We start from the raw sequence: 22,318 nt of genomic DNA on the forward strand, positions 1-22,318 counted from the left end.
CTATTTATTAAATCATTCTAAGAAAATTAGACAGATAATTAGGCTTTTTGCAAGTATAGGCCTACTTCTTATGAATGGTGATACGACTGCACAGTGAAGATGGTAAGAGGAAATGAGTTTTGCCTGGAAGTTGCAACAATGGCCTACCTGACTTCATGGTTAAGATTAAGAGTAAAACACAAGTTAAAGAAAACATGTCTCTGAACACATACTATGAGTTAAAAAATATAATAAATGGTTAACATAACCGTTTTATTTAATTTAGAATGAGCAGAACAATTGGCCCATACAGGGTCACAATGGACCCCGCCAACGGTGTCCATTGTTCCGGTGCACATATTCTTTTTGAAGAGAAATTGTGGCTTATAGGTTTGAGATTGAATCAAATAAACACCACCAATAGTTGACAGACATCTCAAAGTTATTAACTTTGCATTTTTGTCTCAATTGAGCAAGTATTTGTTTAGTAATAGAGTAAAATGTAAAAAAGGTCACAACAGACCCCGCCCTCCCCTATATATGAAACATTTTTATTGTGATATTGTTTTGCCTTTTGCCTTTATTGATAGATCACAGTAGAGACTACCGTAATTTCCTGTTGTGCACGTGTCGTCTTTGATACCAAGCGAAGTGAGGTACTTTTTAATGTACATCTACATTTAGAGTTTGGGCCACTATGCGGCCCTCACACTATGTTGCACCGCCAGTCCGACTGATATGGCCTTAAGTAGATCTCTGTATCTGTCAGTCCTCGTTTATAACACTTTTATAACACTGGTTATAAACATATTATATAAGTGCTGGTCATAATGCATTACAAGCTCAGTGGAACAACATAATATAACTACCGTAACCTTTTAAATCTTTTTATCTTTTTTATGCATATGTTAAGAAGCATCATTCATAAAATATAATCACACCTGTGCGAAGTCTTTGTACTTTCTATGTCTGAAGTTGTGACCTTTGTCTCGTACTACGGACATAGGGACATACACACAAAGCCAGATGTAGGAGCGGTTAGCACCAATCAAAAATATTAATAAAAAGTTGTACAAAAATCAAATAAGTGCATTATAATGCATTATGAATGTAATCAGGGACGTGCAAAGAATGTTAGAGAGGCAGGGGTTGAAATTTCGAAAAGGGTCTTTTGGTGAAAATATAAAAAATAGCCTCCAAGCTCACAACGCGTCGCAGTCTGCTATTTTCGGTACTTGATACCACACTGAACTGAACTAAGCATAATCAAGTCAGTACTGGAGATGTTGCGCATGGCATGGATTTATACATAGAGAGGGCAACTCTTTCAACACAAGATGCTGCATTCAGTTTGGACAAGGCAATTCTCTTGAATGCTGCCTTCAGGTATATGGCATGGAAAGAGGGCATTTGCATTTCTTTCATGGTCTGGAGAGGGCAGTTTTTTACAGACTGGTAAAAGGGCAGGCCCCCTTTGATGTCTGTGTGTGCGCGTGCCTTAATGTAATTATAATGCATACCGGTATAGACCTGGCCTTTAGTAAAGTGTTACCTGGTAGTTATAATATGCTGTTCCGCTGAGTTTATAATGTAGACCAGCACTTTTACATTATATATTATTATACGTTATAATACTTCATAAACCTCTTCATAAGTGGTTAAGCATAATTATAAAAAATATAACACGACATTGTTATAATGCCCCTATAACTGTATTATAATGCATTATAATTGTGGTCACAGCGCATTATAGACCTTAGTATAAAGTCATACCAAAACAATGTATTAATTATAGTCCAAAGTATTGCTACAGCATAGCATATTTCAAGTAATCATTTTGTTTTGTTTTTGTTTATTTAACTTGCACATGCATAAATGTTAAAACACAAAGGAGAAACAGATTGGGGCATAATAGTAAAAACAACATTATACTTTAGATAAGATTAAAAAATGGAGATGAAAATGAGAAGACACGGTGAGCTGGGAAAGAGCAAAGGTTTTCTTCTCACTGAAGTTTTTTTCATGCGGTACATCAAGGTTTGGGGACATATAGTCAGGCAACAATAGACAGGGTCAAATGTCCTTTTCACGTGACTGCTAGAGTGTGAAAGGCTGTTTTTTACTAAATATTATGAGTAATAGGATCTTTACGTTGTAACTCTACCATGCCTATATGTTCCCTCAGGATCAACCTTATATGTTCCCACAGTTTAGACTTCAGGTTAGGGCTTGGGGTTAGAGTTAAGGGGGTATCATAGTACAGTCTGCGGTGATAAGCTATACCATTTGATGGGGAGATTTCAGACTCCCCATCACCCTGTTCACTGATTGGTTGATCTTGACCAATCAGTATGCCCCCTGGTTTCAGAGGCACCGAGGCGCGGTGATAGGACTTCACCGTGAGTCTGTGACTATGATGGCCATCACATTTTTAGGTGATAGCTTATCACCTAAAAAGTTGAGGTGATAGCTCTTCACCTCAGACTCTGATAAAGCCTTTAGTGTTAGTTTTGAAGGAACAGGTCACCAGCAATCTATTTCCATTTTTGTCTTCACCCAGCCTTTGTTTGTTTGTTTTTATACACAAAAATCAGTATCCAGAACGCAACGTCCAATCAACCTCAATTTGGAATCGTGAGGGGCCTCGATTTGTTGTTATGCCTATTCCCGGTTCCCGGTGTATTCTACACAGGGAACTAGTCACATGCTAACTCCTACAGTTGGATGGATGGATGATGGATGGATGATTTTAGTTTGTCATTGAACACAAGCGATAGAAAGCATAGGTCTAGATAGCAGCTAAGCTTACTAATAAATAAGCCAGAGAGAGCACCGACAGTCATGTGTCTCCTCTCCTCTGATACACGTGATGTCATCCACTAATGTATTCTTACCATAATTATGCTCTATATTTCCCTTTCCATACATACTATACTGTGGTTTGCAGAATTGACTGAATCAATCAATTTTTATTTCAGATTGTAATAGGTTGATATAAAAGACAATACAGGTGACAAGACAACAATGTTAAATTAAAACAACAACCAGTCCTACACATTTTAAGACTTTAGAGAGTTCATCCATACAGATTTTTCAAGTCACACCCCTCATATAATGTATACTGTGTACGACTTTCGCCTTTTGTAATTTGGTATTGTTTGATTACAATGATTGTTCCCAACAAATAATGACTATCGAGTTGAGGAGGTTGTGTTTCAACAATAGGAAATCTCAGTGGTGTGCTAACCCAAAGACCAGTGAGCTTATTCCAAGAACTATGAAAATGCTGTCCCATTAGGGCTCACCACCGAAACACAAATCTCATTCATGGCTTTCATTCATACAGCTCGTATCCAGTCATGATATTTGAGCCACACATAAAAAGAAAATAAATTGTGAAACAGCCTTATAAACACGTGTTCACGTGCTGAAGTACGTTTGTTTTTACGAAATGTGCTACACAAATAAAATCGCCTTGCTTTACGCAAAGTGTTCTTTGTGCTTTGTTCTGTGCCGGTCTCACGATGACACACAATCCTGTCAACAGGTTGAAGGTATAGCACAGTTTCTAAGCATCAGGGGAATGGTCTTTGTTTAGAGACAACAAAAGCTTGTACATATCACTGTATAAATACTGCGTTACGCACGTTCTCTCAGTGAGATGATCGGGAGTCTATGCTGATAGACAACATGAAGATTCTCGTGGTGTTGGCTCTGGTGACCGTGGCCGTCAGCCTGACTGAGGGGAAAGTTGTCACTAAATGTGAACTTAGAGAGATTCTTACGAATGCTACTGCGCTCCAAGTAAAACCGGAACACCAGCATTACATGACCACTGAGGACTTTGTGGCTAAAAGTGAGTAGCCTTATCTGTATACTATTATGTACTGTATATACTGTATACTTATACACTCATACAGTATATACTTTAGACATACTGTTTGGATGACTGAGGGACTGACTGAATTTGCTATATTTTCACACATTTATGCTTTTTCCGTCAATGCTGATGATGAATATGAGTAATTACCGGTCGATATTGTCAGGACAATAATAACAGCATGATAATGATGATTTGAGAAATTGATTTCCTTTTCATTTTGCTCCTCTAGTCGTCTGTCACGTGCGCAAGACCAGTGGCTTCGATACAAGCTTTGTGAAGAAGGTGAACATCGACGAAGATGGAAAACTGGTGTCCAGGAGGAGGAAGAGGGGTGCCAACCAGGAGGCTGAGTGGACACTCTACGGCTTGTTCCAGCTCAGTGACCATCTGATCTGCAAGCCTCAACCTGATCCCGACTCATCCGTCAACCTCTGCGAGATGAGCTGTGATGGTGAGCTTTGATTTAAATCAGTGGTTCTCAACCTTTTCAGGCCGCAACCCCCAAAATAATCATATTTGAACTGGGGACCCCCCCCACCCTGACGTGCACTTGGAATTGTAGGAGTTGGCATTACATTTAGTTTGACTCGAACTGTGCATTGTGAAAATAGCAGATCTACATGCTCACAACGTTGTGAGCATGTAGATCTGCTATGTTCACAATTTCCGCCTCTAATATTTATCATTTTTGCCAATGTTTAACCAGAGGTACCAAAAAGGTCTTAAAAGTCCTTAAATTGTCACTTTAGAATTGTGCAGATACCCTCTATACGCTCAAACCTTATGTTGGTTTTTTCGTTACTGTTGAGTGAGAAAACAATGTTGCACACTAAGTTAATAATAATTTGGGGCCCCCCCTGGGGGTCCCGAGCCACAGGTTGAGAACCACTGATTTAAACAAGTGTTGGCTAAAGAAGCTGTAAATAAGTGGCACAGAGACAAATTCCTGTACATTGCTGTTAAAATGATTCTGATTCTGAAAAGTCATGTTTCTGTCCTGTTTTCTTCTTTTTTTTTTTTCTTCACAAAGACTTGATCAATGACGACATAAACGATGACATTGACTGCTTGGAGATGATCAAAACGAAACTGTAAGTTGATTTGTAGGTTGTTTAAAACCTTTACATCTTCTATAGGCCTAAATGTTTACATGATTTAATTTACATCTAATTATAAGTTATGCTGCTCTTTTAACTTCCAGTGAAAATGGGTCAGTGCACATGGAAGCTGTCTTCAAGATGTGAGTATTGTCTGATGTATTTATAATAAAGCACCTTCACATAAGCATACTGTGATATACTGTATATATTGATAAAAGCAGTAAATCTGAGGGACAATGGCAAACCTAGAGTGATATCTAATTTCTATGTGCCTTCTTTCCATTTTCAGGGCCAAGCTCCTCTTCGAAATGGACTGTTTCCATGTGGTTGCCTCTGAGTACTTTAAAGATTGTTAAAACAAGGCGGTCTCATATAGCGTGACTTCTCTGTGCAATCTGTAGCTACCGTTGGTGCCTATTGAGCTTGGTAGATTTCACTCAGGTTCTTTTTTTTTTTTTTTTTTTCATCTCACTCACGTCACTTTGTCTGCTGACCTCACTCATTTAGGTCCTGCAATGTAGTTTCAAATGTGCTGCATTGCAGGTGCTTTTTTGAGAGAGAAAAAAAAAGAAGTCACGTGTGACATGTGTGATCTTGGCAGGTTTCCCCAGAAAATGTGCCGATCTCAATAGGCACTAACGGTATGGGTATCCATCAAGTTACAGTTGTGCACAAAGCGTCCTTGATGTTCTGATGTGCTAACGTGAGCTTAGCAGCAGGGTGAGGTGAGCTGTGATTGGCATAGCAGTGTCAGCTGAGCTGTGTAGTTCAAAGTAAGTCTTTGTAACAATAGCTTGAATAGCAGGCGACAGCAGGTTTTCTTTAAAAGACTGCATCAGAAACCAACATGCACCTGCACGTGCTTGCCATAACTTAGAACGTCTGTAGTATAATCATCTAAACAAGAGCAGACAAAATCTGTTATGACAGAGGTTCTTTCAGAGTGTGTGGGGGGGATGGATGATTTATCCTGTTCAGAGCATGCATACCTAGCTTTTATAATCATTTACTTAATAAATCTAAGCATTTGGAAAAGGTTGTTGTTGTGTGAATACTGTAATGATCGGAGATGTTCTTTTCTCACCCGAGGAATTTGTTTTGTTGTTTGTTGCTGAACAACTCAACATGTGGAACGCCCAAATGAGAGGAGTGATACATGTAATTGTAAACATCCCTATTTATCAGGGTATAATAGGCTGTAAAGACATCAAATGAAGGCAACACAACACAATACAACACAACACAACACAACACAACACATGGTTCATCCCCCAATGCATTCCATATAGCTACAGAGTTAATCCATCCGCTCATCCAAAGTTGGGTCGTGGAGTTAACAGACAATGTAACTAAATTAAATTATAATAAAAAAACAATTACACCAAAGAACTGTTGCACCTAAAGGCATGATGGAAGTCCTTAGTCTGTCAAATGCACATACTGGGATGCCACCGTGTTACTGTAATGTGTGGAGAATTAGGCCTACAGAGCTCTTTGTGATCCATTTATTGTATCTTTTTTTAATTTACGTACGTAAAGTAAAGTTTGCCATGGCACAGCAATAAGAACATAATGTAGAATTGGGTTTCAAACCTGGCATGGCACATCGGTACAACATTCTGTATAACATGTCTAAGTATTTAATAAGTTGTAGGTCTATCTGTTCATTCTAGTCAAATATATTTCAGTCACTGCACAGAGATGAGCCGAGAAAACCATGTGGATTTAGTACTTGTATGAATGGGGGGGACAGTATGACAGTATTAGTATGATACATCCCAAATAAGCCTTATTGCTGCAAGCCTAATGGGTGTATTAAAAGTAGCCAAAATAACAATGAAAAAAGAAATCCCTTTGTAACTTTAAACCTCCCATGCAAAAAACTGGTTATAGGTGATTTTTGGTTTTCCACTAAGAATGCCGCCTTTCCACTCACTGCATAAAAATTAACCATAATCTTCATGCACTACTTTTGTTATTTCTTGAACTCAGTATTGCAATTTGATTAATGATTAATGAAGAAGACACAATTGGATTGGTGCTAAACCCGAAAAAGAAAAGGGTAGCACATCTCCAATTTTGAAGTCAAGGGGGACAAAACACTCACATTTCACTTAATTAGGATATTTGGCTCACATCACTAAGAATAACACCAATAACAATCGTCTGTGTCCCGATGGGCTCGCTACAGAAACACAAATCATATTCTCAGCTCTTATGTCCTCTCATAGTACTTGAACATCACAAACACTGCATGGGGGCCCAACAACGTCAGAGAGCCCCTTCAAAAGCACATTGAACTGCATTTGTGAATGCAATGTTCCCTGGCTGGGACAAAACAGGAGAGTGGAGAACAGTGCATAAATAAACGTAGCTAGCCTTGTCTAAAATGTTCTTTGTTCTCTTTTGGTCTCGTGGCGACTACTATTCAAGGTGTAGCCTCTAAATGTGAAAAGATGTTTTCTGAAGTTACCATAGATTCTTTTTTTCTCCCTGAAATTCTAAACGCTAGGCTACGGTACATTTCATTTTTCTTTGACCTTTCTGGCGAGACTTGAAACTCAAAACCAGTGGTCATTCAGGAGTTTCTAAGCATCAGGGGAGAGGTCTTTCTTTATAGACAACAAAAGCTCGTTCATCTCTCTGTATGTGTTACATGTTCTCTCAGCGAAATTAATAAATGCTAATTGTAAGTATGAAGATTCCGGTGGTGTTGATTCTGGTGACGTTGGTCATCAGTCTGACTGAGGGGCAACTCGTCTCCAAATGTGATCTTATATTAGGGACCGACCGATGGATGCTTCACTCAAACTGTCAAAAATAACAAATGAGGACTTTGTGGCCAAAAGTGAGTAGCCTTGCAGAAATACTTTAGACATTTTTGTCAGAACGTCCTTTGAGGTCTGGATTGTTTGTTTGATTGTTTGACTGACTGGCTGACTGACTGACTGACTGACTGCATTGATTGATTGATTGATTGATAACGTAAGTATACCGGAAGTTATGTATTTATTTTCATAGCATTGCTTGGTAGTCAGACAGACCTATTAATACCAAATATAAAACTGTATGAATGTGTAAAACATAATAAATTAAAATTACTAAACAAATCATTCCCACTGTATTCTATAGAGAATTAAGCTAATGGGCATTAGCAAACCATATAAAACATGACATTAAATATATATACTGTATATTCCCCTACTAGTCAAAGGTTTGGACACAGCTTCTCGTTCAATGTGTGAGAGAAGCTGTGTCCAAACTTTTGACAGGTAGGGTACATATTTTAAATACAGAAAATGTAGTAAATTAGAGGCAGGGTAAGGTGTGGTCTGGAGGGATGTGGAGCCCAATGGGACAACTGATGTCGTTTGTGTTTTCAGAATGTATTATAATTTTGTGTTTGGCCATATTTTGTCTGGGACCGCAGTGTTTGCGACCAAAGTTCGCAGTTTACCATGAGGAATGTCACATGTCCATATACAGTATGGGCATTCCCAGATGATGCCCTGTTAGGGTACCCCCTTATACCCATATTTGGAGATCCCCAGGCACCAAACCAGGCCCTAACTTGATCCTTTATTAAGTAAATGATCCTGGGAACTTTATGTTTACATTGTGTGGCATATAATGCTTGGGGAATATAGGACAATGGCAACATAGGAATAGGATAGAATAGGAATGAGGCTTTTATTATAAAAACAAAATGGTTCTCCATACAGTACATTGATCCAAATGCAGTGTTTAAAACAGAAATGTTGGTGGATCGCTCACCCTTTTGACAACATTAACACATAGGCCTACTGCTGCCTAATTTATAAGCCATATTATCACAGTGTCACTTGCCAACAAAACTATTTTCAAGCATCAAAAGTTAATCCATTGTTAGCTTGAACATTTACGGCATTTGACACTGTTGTGTGATAGAGTATAATTAAGATTTAGAGTATTGCTTTTTTTATATATTAATTAGCTTGAGAGAGTTTCTATGACTGAAGAATAGCAAATTACACATTACACGGTATTTAATACAGATCTTTTTTTAAATAGACATGCGTCTGACAATAGTAGACAAGTTGTCGTGGCACAGCAACAAAAACAGACCACAACTGTAGAATTGAGTTTCAAACCTGCCACATGGCACAATCACCTACATTCAGTACAATGTATAAAAAAAGAGTTTGGCTATTAGTGTTAAACAGGTTCTGACAACAAGACGTGTGTTCATGTTGACTGTTTGGATTAGCCCTGTGTAGTGTAGTAGACTACAGTCTATATAAATATGGCCTCTGATACAAAACCTTAAAAAAGAAAAAAAGATCACCCAGAAAATGTGTTCGAAACAGTGTCTTCCACTCCCTGCACTAAAACCATATACTATGCACCCCAACATATTTGTTTTGACAAATTGTTAAGAACACACTCCATATTTTCATCATTGACATCCACGCATGGTACATGGGGTTTTCACAAAGACATCATCAAGTGTTATTACACAGTCAAGTGTTTTATATGAATCATGTCATATGGTTATCATCAGTCATCTCTTGAGCACACAGCTTCAAATAAAGTATTACCCAGGGTTTCTATTGAATTCTTATCACACATAATGTCTGCTGGACTTCAGCTCCGGACACAACTTGGCTTCCAAGTCCTCTATCTTTATGGACTCTGCATCTTTGGAGCTGCTGAGGCTGGCGGCCCGTGTGATCCTAGTCAGAGTTTCTTCATAGGGCGGTGGCAGGTAAACCATGAGGAAGACTCCGTCTGACGCATCTGAGCTGGTGCTGGTGAGTCGATCAGTCCTGCTGGTTAGCGAGGAGAGGAACTCCGTGCCATTCTCAGCACCCTCCAGGTCCAGAGCGATGATATTGGCCATGGTCAGCTTTCTGTGGGAGCACCGGCGATGGACCATTAGGACCAGTAGAGCCAGTATGAGGACGGAGAGAACTGGGAGGACCAAGTAGATCACCAGTTCGGACTTGCTCTCTTCCCCAGGGCTTAGATCATTCCAGTGGTATCCCTGAAAATGCAGAGAAATAGTGCAGATCTTTAGATTTTTAGTATTGTCGAGCACTTCTCCTCTTCTGTGAAGGATGCTTCCCTGTCAAGCACATATTATTCAGTCATGTATAATATAAAGAGGGAGAAGAAGAAAATATAAACTTTATTTATAGAGCACTAAACAAAGTTCTTTACTTAAAACCCAACAATAGAATCAAAATGTGTATAAAATATAAATTGCAGTGCTCCATTAGCTCCAAGGTTGCATTATGATATGCATAACATAATATATATGCATAACACGATAAACTATTATCATGGTTTTGAAAATGAAACATAAACTTTGCATTTATTTATTATTATTACTTTGTATTTATCTAAACAACATTCAAATAAATAATTTCTCAGGATCACTGTATCAAAAACTACACACGCCACCAGCACCAGCAGCTTATGTCAGCTGAGGTTGGCATTTACGCCCTGGCTGGCAGCATTTGAGTGTCCCAAATTCCCTCGATATAATGTCCTGTACAGTAATCAGTTAATGTTGTTGATGTTCTTCGTCTAGACCGCCCGAGTCCTCTCAAAGCCCTGCATGGGCAGCTTTAATTTTCCCGGACACAAAAAGCACTCACGAACATTTCGCTATGCTGAAATGCAAGATTTTGCAAGAGGCTTAAAGGACTCTCAACGCACGAAAGCAACAAAGCACATGAGATTTGGGTGAATTAACTGCAGACTGGCTTTCAGGACCATGGACAGCACTTCATTCTATTCAAAGTTTGGTTGATGTTAGGCTAAAACTCAGCAGTCTGAGTCTCTCCATGTTTCACCATGCCAGCAATTACTCAAATGGCATTTTACTACCAATATGACTGTGTAAGCCGTGACTTTGTCAGCTTTCTTTAGCACAAGATGACTAAAAAGTAAATGTTTCGTTTTAGCTGATCCATCATTGTAAGCACCGCAGTTACAAAATGTAAAGATATGCAATACTGTAGACTCTAGATTGGCTGTATAGAATTTCAAAAATAATAACTTAGGCCTACACTTAAATATATATATATTTGTATTTATTTATTATTATATATATATATATATATATATATATATATATATATATATTTTTTTTTTGTCATAGTAGACCATGCATGCATCAGTCATCATATGAACGCATTGCTGGACCAACACAAACAACACACACACACACACACCCACCTGCAGTTGTTTCTCCATGGTGAGGGGTGAAGGCGAAGGTGAACCTGTCACCCAGTCGTATGTCCCTCGGCCGGCTGGACCAAACTTCATCCAACTGCTTTCCAGCAGCGCCCGCATTGTGCAGAGTGGAACAGAGAGGTGGCAGCCAGATACACAAATGAGCCCTCGTCTGGTTGCAGCGAGTGAGTGAGAATGGACCATCCAACCCTGTACGGTATCTCTTAAAGGTCTGAGGTCACAAACTGACCACAGCTACCAGTCCACAGAAATGAGGGGTGGGATGAGGCTTATAGCAGGAGGTCCAGTGGGAGGGCTAAGCAGCCTCTCACATGTCTGCACATGCAGCATGCTGGCATCCAGGACAGGGGCTGACCAGCAGTTGGACTCAAGGGCAGTCGCTCGCACAGGACGGATTTGCAGTGGTGCAGCTGGCCTACATTGCAAAGCGTGTGTGTGTGTGTGTGTGTGTGTGTGTGTGTGTGTGTGTGTGTGTGTGTGTGTGTGTGTGTGTGTGTGTGTGTGTGTGTGTGTGTGTGTGTGTGTGTGTGTGTGTGTGTGTGTGTGTGTGTCCTGGATGTGCGTGTAAGTCCAAGGGGCACAGGGATGCTCCAATGTCTTTGACAGTCAAGCGTCATGTGACAGAGAAAGGCGGGACGCCAACCCTCAGCAGCACGTGTCGCACACTTGAGGAGGGAGATTTTAAAACTACACAGCTGTTGCACGCTTGTGTGTGAGAGATGCAGTTTTGCAAATACTTTCAGGACTAGGCTGAGCGTGACAAACATCTGCTGGGCGGAGGGATAGAGTGTGTTAATATAAGCTTAAGCAGCTCTCAAAGATGAAACTGTCAACATGTGCCCCTATTACAAACCCACGAGCTTGTCTGAGTTGGCCATTGTCATCAAGTCATGGCGTGCCTGCTCTTTGCATTAATCCTCATTGTAACAATTGCATTATGGTGAAAAGTCCTGAAGCGCCCTTGATTAAATGTCTATAGGATTAACATGTGGGGTTCTTTTACAGAGCATCACTGCAAAAGACCAAGTCATCATTGTCTGTTTACCAGGAAAATAATAACAATACATTTTAATTAATTTAGCTTCACTTTTCATGGTAATCAAAGATGCTTTACAACAAATTGTAATCAAATATTGAAAGTATGCATAACAGATGGACAGCATACTGTATCATTTGCTAGTAAGTTGATGGAACTGTGGAAATGTAGCAAAGAGATGTCAATGTTCTTTGTAGATTATAAATACGTTTTTAATTGTTACTTCCTTATATATAACTATACAATTCATTACCATTTGGTTTTATAGTAGGTTTCCAAGTGACATTAATTAAAGGAAATTATTTGATATTCATTTATTATCTATTCATCCATACTTACTTTCTTAATAACTGTATTGGATTACCAGATAGGGCTCCTGGAATTTAGTACAGGTTTCCTAATTCTGTCTGAATGGCAAAATCTGTATAATCTTTTACATCAGAACAAATTCCTATTTATATAAATGAAGATATTCATATCGTCATTGCAACCAGTGTCAAACGAGAGAGACATGAACTAGACATATTACGCCCGAAAATGAGACACAGACTTCTCTACAAAGCCAACATTATAAACAGCTCCTCCAAATCCTGGTTTCTTGTCAAGACCTGAAAAGCTCAGTGGAGTCTATACTGGCTTTAACCAGTGGTTAAAGCCAGACCAGGCCATCAGATTTTCCACACAGATTTGCAAATCAGCAGAAATTCGACTTACCCCAATGAATCTAAATCCTCAACATGCCTTCAATCAAGAGATTAACACAGCCATCAAGCCTTGGTTCTTGATGGATCTCATGATCATGTGGTCAGCATCTCTGAGGGGGAAAAGGAGAGGGCCAAGTGCAGACACCTGGGGGTCAATGAAGTATAGTGGTTAGTGGTTATATCAGAAATCACAATCATAATGTTCAGAATTGTCTTCTTTGATTACTTACATCCAAAACCTCTATGAGATTTATAATATGATTCAATTCATATCAACAACTTTGAATCAATATCATAAACATTTCCCAGATTGGTGTTTCTTTTCATAACCATGTCTCAATAATCTCTATAAGTCTATATTCATTCATTTGTATAAATTCCTACTGACCCGTATACTGTTGGACTTTTGGAAATTTTTCCATAAAAGTAGCAAAAGGAAAGGAAGTAAAGAACGTGACCTTGCAAAAGTGACACATTTGCCAGTGGTGCTCAAATAAAGCTAATCTCTGCTCTCTTCGGGTATTAGCATAAATACGGTAGATTAACACTGGTTTTACGCCTGAGCAATCAAAACAAATACAACAGTTATATATTTCATTATACAGATGTCACTGATAAATACCCACTTTAACCATCCTGTCTGCCCTGAATGCAGTGAGTGAAATACACAATCAAAGCCTGTCTGGGTCAAACATTGTTTTTTGAGCGGTGCTAGCCGATCCAATACGTGACTTTGGAGGTATAATGAGTGTTTGACACACTGTCCATGTGTATATCTCTGCAGTCGGGCTGAAACCTCCTAACTCCAAAATGTTCATTTTTGGGGAAAATGAGCTCAAGTGGAGTTAGGAGGTTTTGACCGAAGGGCTTTTTACTACTTTTCATTGGTTCAATATTATTTTAACCAACACTCAGATGTAAAGGGTGTTCAATAGCCCTGATTTATGCCAAAAAAAAACAAAAAAAACAAATGGAGTTAAGAGGTTTTGGCCAGACAGTGACGAAATGTATGTCCCCTAACCGCACTTTCTGATTGGACAATATGCCCCCGGTGACATCATGTGGGTCTATTCATCATCATCATCATACTGTAGAGTGCTACTCGGACCCACACTGTTTCTTCAGGAACATATTTTCTAATGTGAAAAAAAAGAATATTTATTTTATATTACAGATACAGTAGGCCTATGTAAACATATCAGAAACTGATAAAGTGAATGAGAAAACTGACAATCCTGCCACATGAGCAATCTTCCTTATGCTATTTAAATCTTGTGTGGATCATCTTTATGTTATGTTGTTCTTCAGCACAGTGCTTTGAGGGCATCCTGCTACAACTGTCAGATAGAATGCCTTTATATGTCCATACACTGTCCTCAGTATCTAAATTGATTTTAAATGTGAATTTAAAAGAGACAATACATCTCCAATTTGTCTATTCTTATTTATTCTCTCATATTTATTTATTCATTTGTTTGTCTATTTATTCATTTAAGTGAGCCCTATAAGGAGACCGCATACAGCAGGTCCCTGTTGAACAGTAAACCAGTCAACATGAGGTGCTTTGAGCGTCTAGTCGAAGTTTATACAGCAACTCCTTACTGTCTCACATTATTAGACCCACTACAGTTTACCTACAGACATAACAGATCAAGAGACAATGCCACATTGACTACCGCATTCAACACGGTTGTGTCATTGAAGCTGACAATCAAGCTTAGTGTCCTGTCTTCAATGTTTTTCAGGATCTGAGAGAGAGAGAGATGAAGCAGTGACCCCCCACGACGTACTCTACTGGGAGACCTCCCATAAGTCCGAAATCTCATTAGTCCTACATCTCATTAGTCCGAATTTAGTTAGGGTTAGGTTTTAGGGTTAGGTTTAGGCATAGTTTTACTGAGGTTAGGGTTAGGGTTTGGGTTAGGTTTAGGCATAGTTTTACTGAGGTTAGGGTTAGGTTTAGGCATAGTATTTTTCACCAGGTTAACATCACCAGATTCTGACTAATGGGATGTAGGAACAATGAGATTTCGGACCAATGCCGTGGCACCCTATACTGTAACATTTTGTTGCAGATTAAACATTTTCATAGATTTGATTGCTTCATAGACTTGTTTGAAAGCACTGTCAATTTGTAGTGTGTGATCTGATGTATTCATGTTAATGTGTAAACCCTCAATACTTTGAGAACTTGGGCCTTTTCTGCCTCATCAAAATATATCTTCACATTTATATCAAATCATATTAAATCATATGATTATTATTACAATTATGTCATATTAGTTAAATTATTGTATCTACAATGTTGAGAAACCTCACTATGGTCCGTCTTTCCATGTTGATATGAATCTCGTCGAGCAAGCATCGTACTGATACTTTGAAGCAGGTCAAACCAATGACTGGATAACAACATAATCACATCACACTCATAATTAAGAAAATGACTTCTACTCTATTTTGGCGTGCACGCCGTGCAGCCTTGGTCCAGATGTTTTGCATGATGTCACAACGGACACACACGTCCGTGCTCCAGCTGCCAACAGCTGTCTCCACGCGGCCCTGCAGGTTGCACAGTGCTTTGGGGGAAAAGGCTGGGATTTATTTGTCCCTGGGGGATTATTTGCCCAGGCATGCTGCAACTGTAAATACTCCTCACGTGGCACACTCCCAGTGACTGCATATGACAGTGGTCCTCAAAGTGGGGTCCGGGGAGTGGGGACCCCCAGTTGTCTTCAGCTATTCAAAAACAGACGATTTATAATTATCACATGTTGTGAAGTTTATTAGTTTAGTATGTGAACGGTCACAGCTTGACCGTATCTCTGTCTATAACGCCTGACACTGTGGTTCCCCTGACACATCACTGTGACATCACAGAGCCGGGATCTCCATATATGGGCATAAAAACAGGTGACATCACAGTGATGTCACCTACTCAGAGCAGGGATCTCCATATATGGGCATAAAAGGGATTCTGTGATGACAGCTACTCAGTGCAGGAATCTCCATAAATGGGTATAAAAGGGATTCTGTGATGCCAGATACTCAGAGCAGGGATCTCCATATATGGGCAAAAAAGGGATTTCTTTGCCAAGACAGATGGGTGAGGTCGCTTTTCGCCCTTAGGTGTCTTACTGGTACACACAAGTGTATAGATATTGATCCATAATACTATTGATACATACAGTATGCTTCATCTATTGATGCTAGATTGAGTGACAAAAGGTTGTGTGGTCTACTTTTCTACACAGTCATAGACTGGATGATGCAAAGAACATCTGATATCCATCAGATGGACAGTACAGCATAAGTGCACATATAAAACTGTACCGGAGCTGTGTTCTTTCCACCATGCTATATATGGCTCTGAATGCAGAATGACAGGAAACAACCTCTCAAAACTGTCATCAAATCAACACTATTGCCTCAGGAGGAGTCACCTCCTACCAGCAACTGCTGCCATCAAGATAACACAGACACTATCACCATGAGAAAGAAAGAATTGGAGATGGACTGTACACATCATGCAGATAGAATGTCACAAGATGAAGAAGTGCTGCATCACTGGACATCAGAAGGAAATCGACAGAGAGGAAGGCACAAAGAAACCTGGTGCCGAATAACCTCGCGTCACAAGTCTTTCCACCTCGGAGAACAGTGGAGGAAGAAGCCCTGAAGCTGACCTGGAGTAGCCTACCATTGAAAAGTTCAGCCAAAACAAACAGATCCTTTGTTGCTGCCCTAAATGTCAAAAGACATAAAGGGCAGACAGAAAATAACTATGGCTTACTTACTGGCAATATGTAGGCCTACAGACTGTATTTAATATGGTTGATTCTCTGTACAGTATACTATAGGGCCATCTTACTGGTGCTAGATTGTCACCTGTGCCTGCATTGGATGGATGCCACATGTCTGTATTTACATATTGATCCACATTAGCCTACTTTTGAAACTCTGTACATACATAGTATACCATTGTGTACAATATATCTACTATACTGTAGTATGCCCTTTTTACTGGTGGTACTAGATACTTATCAAATAGTTAATGCCTTATGCTCGGCCCAAGTGCAGAAGGGATAGGCTGGACTTTAGGTGTAGGCCTAATTATCTGCTGTTATTATGTGTCTGTCTGTCTGTCTGTCTGTCTGTCTGTCTGTCTGTGATTACAGATTTTAAACTGGAATACTTTTCCCCCCATCTTTTGTGTCATATTACAAACCCTCAGAATGTTTATGTCTGTTTATGAAGAAACTTTAAAAAATAATAATCGTAATATGATTTTTACTTTGATTAAATGATGAATGTGACAAAGATGTTCAAGGAATAGAACTGTTAAAACGTTTTAGAATGACCCTGCTGAAAGTGCACAGTAGAGTAGGCTGCTATATTGTATGTTGCCAGCAGGGGGCGCATTTAGCTTGTGTTGAACTGAGCATAGACCTGTGGGAGGAGAAAGCTGGTAGGCGAGGTTAGTGGGAGGCGACACAGACCGGCTCATTGCTCAACCAGGTGTTTCACCTGTGTCAGTTGTAAGGTCGTCTACAAAATGTTGGATTTAGGTGAAGGTCTTTCTTACGGCAAAGTGGTTTAGGAACAAGCTGTGGATTACCCACTCGGCACGAGATTAGCCAACATACAGAGATAGCCTAAAATGACACAATCAGGGTGACTCATTTAATGGTCTATTCCCGAGAAGCATGACAATAAGTGATTAAGATTAGACGGTTAAGGAAGTGGACTGGAGGGAGTGACTTACGAGAATCGTCTGTCTGACTCTGAGAATGTCTCGCAGTGACGGATTTAAGTTTAATGTCTGAGTCTGACTACAACAAGGGCATGGGTTTTCATTTTTAGGATTTAAAAGCAGACTCACCCAGGCGAAACCATGCCGTTTAATATTTCTGGTTCGTTTTCAGTTCTTACTTTAATGCTTGCAGGTGTGTTCTCACTTGGTAAGTACATTCCACTATTTAACTTCTAATTTAGTGTGATAGTCTATAGCTGACTGCGTCCATTAGTCTTAAATCATTAGTCTTAATAATCCTAGCAGGTAAAGAATTAGTCCTAAACCATCTCTCGTATTTGTGTGTGTGTGTGTGTGTGTGTGTGTGCTACAGTTGAGTACACACACACACACACACACACACACACACACACTTACTTTGCTATGTCCATGATTGGCACTGTGATATAGTTGACGTACAAATAAGATAATAAACTTGGTGGCATAGTCACGATCCAAAGGTGGACACCACTTGACGTCATAAAAAATACAGGTGTGACCTGCTATGCTGCTATGCAAGTTGAGTTAAATATTTACTTTGATGACAAAAATAGATTAGATTCTATTTATTGCGACCTAGTCCGTAGGATAATGACCAGATTTTAGGTGAATCGTTCACTTTTTCATACAAGCGTGAAAATTGGTACACTTGTACAGTTTAAGGCCCTGAATGTTTTCAGATATGGAGCCATCGCAAAAACGCCCCCTGGTGGCCATGGCGGCCATTTTACTTTCCGCCATTACTAATTAATGTATTTTACATCATAACTCCTGAACTAAACATGATAATACTGAATAGATGATGTCTAGACCTATGTTTTGATGGTCAAGGATTCCATTGATATCATGTACAACATCATAAACTGTTCAGGTGAATAGTTAATGGTCAATTTGGTGATGTTTTGAGGTAGTCTGCTGGTTTTGTTCGAACATTTTTCACTTTTTCATAAAAGTATGAAACTTGGCACACTTGTACATTTTGGGACCCCGAACATTGTCAGATATGGAGCCATCGCAAAAACGCCCCCTGGTGGCCATGGCGGCCATTTTAAAATATCCACCATTATCAGATAATATATTTTGCGTCTTATCTCCTGAACCATACATGATAATACAGAATATGTGATGTCTACACCTATGTTTTGATGGTCAAGGATACCATTGATAATGTGTACAACATCATAAACTGTTCAGCTGAATAGTTAATGGTCAATTCAGTGATAAATCACAATATTTTGTGTCTGTTGTATACTTGTGTAAAGTTTTAGCTTTGCCCCTGATACAGTGAGAGCAGAGCAATATTCAATATGACAATAACAAATTAGCTTTTAATAATGTATGCAGACAAAGGTTTATTTATAAGATTTTATTTCAGAAATAGTTGGTTTTGTTGTTGTTAGAACCTATTGGTTTCATTGTGTTTTTCTAATTGATTTCTTAAGCACATATATTTCATTTCATATTTTTTCCTAGTATTGATTTCATGTTTCATGCATGTTTTTTTGTTTGACTGATTGATTGTTGTCGTTGTTGATGACAATTAATCTATTATTCAATATTCACTGTCTCCTTCACAGCCTCCTCCACATTGACACTATGCTGTGCACTATAAGGAGGCTTTTTTGCATTCATTTGCAGCCTTTCTTGCAGCCAGAACTCAAGAGCTCAAGAGCTTAGCTTGCCTGTGGAAGAATTGACCACACACACTTAATTGGAGACCATCTCCAATTAAGTGGGTACATCCAACCCCAGTCTGTTGGAGATGGTATCTGGTGCCACCTCGAATGCTTGTCCCCAACAGTGTACTCCTTGGTACACTGCTCTTTTGAGGTGCTGCACCAGTGCATCCTTAATTGGGGGTATATGCTCCATCACTCTTCCTTTTTTGTGAATAACTCAAGATGAGCTTGATTGATGTCACGTTAGCTGCTGGTGTGATCGTCGGAGAGAATTGTGAAGTGTTCCACAATGGAAATGACTTGCTCTGGAATTGGTTTTGAAGCCTTTGACAGAGCCATGAAGGCCTCTGTTGCCATGTCAAAGGCATTCCAGGTTTCCCATGCTTTCTTCTTTCCCCTGGTTGCAAATGCAGATACTGTGTCACAGCCAGCGAAGGCATGGAACACAGGAAGAGCCATGGATTTGTCAGGAGTGGACCCAGAGTTTTGGCAATCTCATGGCATTTTTTTTACAGTCCCAAATGCCACCCAGCAAGCTTGGTCTTGAGTTATTCACAAAAAACTAAGGATGCAACTGGTGCATCAACTCAAAAGAGCAGCTTACAAAGGAGTACATTGTTGGGGACAAGTTTTGAGGTGGCACCAGAAATGCCATCTCCAACTGACTGGGGTTGGACGAACCCACTTGATTGGAGACCATTGTGGTCAACTCTTCCACAGGCAAGCCAATCTCTTCTTCATCTCTTAAGTTGTGGCTGCAAGAAAGGCTGCCAGGGGCATTACAAATGCAAAAAAATAAGAAAAAAAATCCTAATAGTGCACAGCAGAGTGTCAATGTGGAGGAGGTTGTGAAGGAGACAGTGAAGATTGAATAATAGATTCATCGTCATCATCAACAACGACAACAATCAATCAGTCAAACAAACAAAAAACATGCATGAAACTTGAAATCAATACTAACAAAAAAACATGAAATATATGTGCTTAAGAAATACATTTGAACAAGACAATGAAACCAAATGTATGCAACAGATGCAAAATATTGTGATTTCCTTCTCAAATCACTGAATTGACCATTAACTATTCAACAGTTTATGATCAGGGGTGAGATGCCGTGGGCTCGGTTGGGCTCGGCGAGCCCACACTTATCAAGCTGTACGCACGCGCGCCCGACATGCACACATGCACACGCGCGTGCACGCACGTCGTCAAGTTGTGACGGCTCGACGGCTCGGTTTCTGAACTACTCCTTTAACTCCTGCAGTTGTCACCTGCAGTTGTACTTCAATCCTCTACCTGTCTGCTTTGCATAACAATACTCTGGTAGGCAGGCTCATTTACACTTACTGTATATGCGGCCAGCATATACGTTCGCCTTGCATTCTTTGCAGACGTTTAGCTCCTTTCGGAACCTCTCCCTCCGCTATTAAGCTCCTCACTCTTCATGTCATGAGTTTAAATCACTCATTTTGTCAGAGCTGCATAGTGAAGGGACTCGGAAGAGGTTCCGAAAGGAGCGAGCAGACTTTACTGTGTGTGTGTGTGTGTGGGTGAGTGAGTCAGTCTATAAAGTCTATGTAAAGTTATTTTATATAAAACCTAAAGGAAAATACATTAATTGAAACTAAAATAAAAACAACAAATTAACAATGTAACTAAATAATAAGAAATATAATTAGATTAAAAATGTTGTGTTATACAGTATTAGCACCAAGCGGCAGACATGCGTGCACACATGCGCGTGCGCGCGCAACGTGCATGTGACGTCATGAATTTAGAGGGCCACCACTTCAAAAATCCATATCACACCACTGTTTATGATGTTGTACACAATATCAATGGAATCCTTGACCATCAAAACATAGGTGTAGACATCATCTATTCTGTATTATCATGTATGGTTCAGATGATGCAAAACTACATTATCTGGTAATGGTGGATATTAAAATGCCCACCATGGGGGGATTTTTTTGTGATGGCTCCATATCTGACAATGTTCAGGGTCCCAAACTATACAAGTGTACCAAGTTTCATACTTTTATGAAAAAGTGAAAAATGTTCGGACAAAAACAGCGGTATCTCACAACATCACCGAATTGACCATTAACTATTCACCTGAACAGTTTATGATGTTGTATATGATATCAATGGAATCCTTGACCATCAAAACATAGGTCTAGACATCAACTATTCTGTATTATAATTTTTTGTTAAGGAGTTATGATGCAAAATATATTAATTGGAAATGGTGGGAAGTAAAATGGCTGCCATGGCCACCAGGGGGTGTTTTTGCGATGGCTCCATATCTGAAAAGGTTCAGGGCCTCAAACTGTACAAGTGTACCAGGCTTCATACTTTTATGATAAAGTGAAAACAGTTCGGACAAACATTCAGACAAAACCATTGGACTACCTCACAACATCCCCAAATTGACCATTAACTATTTTTCTGAACGGTTTATGATGTTGTACATGGTATTATTGTAATCCTTGACCATCAAAACATAGGTGTAGACATCATCTATTCTGTATTATCATGTTTGGTTCAGAAGTTATGATGTAAAATACATTAATTGGTAATGGTGGGAATTAAAATGGCCGCCATGGCCACCAGGGGGCGTATTTGCGATGGCTCCATATCTGAAAATGTTCAGGGCCCCAAACTGTACAAGTGTACCAAATTTCACGCTTGTATGAAAAAGTGAACGATTTTCGTCACTATCCTCCAGACTAACCGTCAGGTCACAGTTACTATCAAAACCTCCACAAACTGTGAGTCCGTCAGTCCGTCAGTCAGTCTGTCTGTCTGTCACACGTCACATGTCACACTTTTGCCCTGCTCATATCTCCGCAACCGTTGCCCCGATCCATGCCAGATTTTGCACAAACACTCCTTGCCTGCCAAACTA

At 39.6% G+C, this 22,318-nt stretch overlaps 2 protein-coding genes across 2 annotated transcripts; one reads left to right on the top strand and one right to left on the bottom strand.

Annotated features, from left to right (window-relative positions):
- Positions 1–3,669: 3,669 nt before the first annotated feature.
- Positions 3,670–5,318, top strand: LOC308282137 (alpha-lactalbumin-like; the record flags this gene model as incomplete). The annotated part of the gene is made up of 4 exons (XM_080722481.1): positions 3,670–3,835; positions 4,092–4,313; positions 4,893–4,953; positions 5,252–5,318. 4 exons carry the CDS (start codon positions 3,670–3,672, stop codon positions 5,316–5,318), a joined length of 516 nt encoding a protein of 171 aa, XP_080578607.1.
- A 4,244-nt stretch (positions 5,319–9,562) lies between these two features.
- smim28 (small integral membrane protein 28) lies at positions 9,563–11,301 on the bottom strand (the record flags this gene model as incomplete). The annotated part of the gene is made up of 2 exons (XM_080722162.1): positions 9,563–9,985; positions 11,185–11,301. 2 exons carry the CDS (start codon positions 11,299–11,301, stop codon positions 9,563–9,565), a joined length of 540 nt encoding a protein of 179 aa, XP_080578288.1.
- Between the last annotated feature and the right edge of the window lie 11,017 nt (positions 11,302–22,318).

This window comes from Nannobrachium achirus (assembly GCF_963921795.1).
Source record: "Nannobrachium achirus genome assembly, chromosome: 3".
NCBI lineage: Eukaryota > Metazoa > Chordata > Actinopteri > Myctophiformes > Myctophidae > Nannobrachium > Nannobrachium achirus.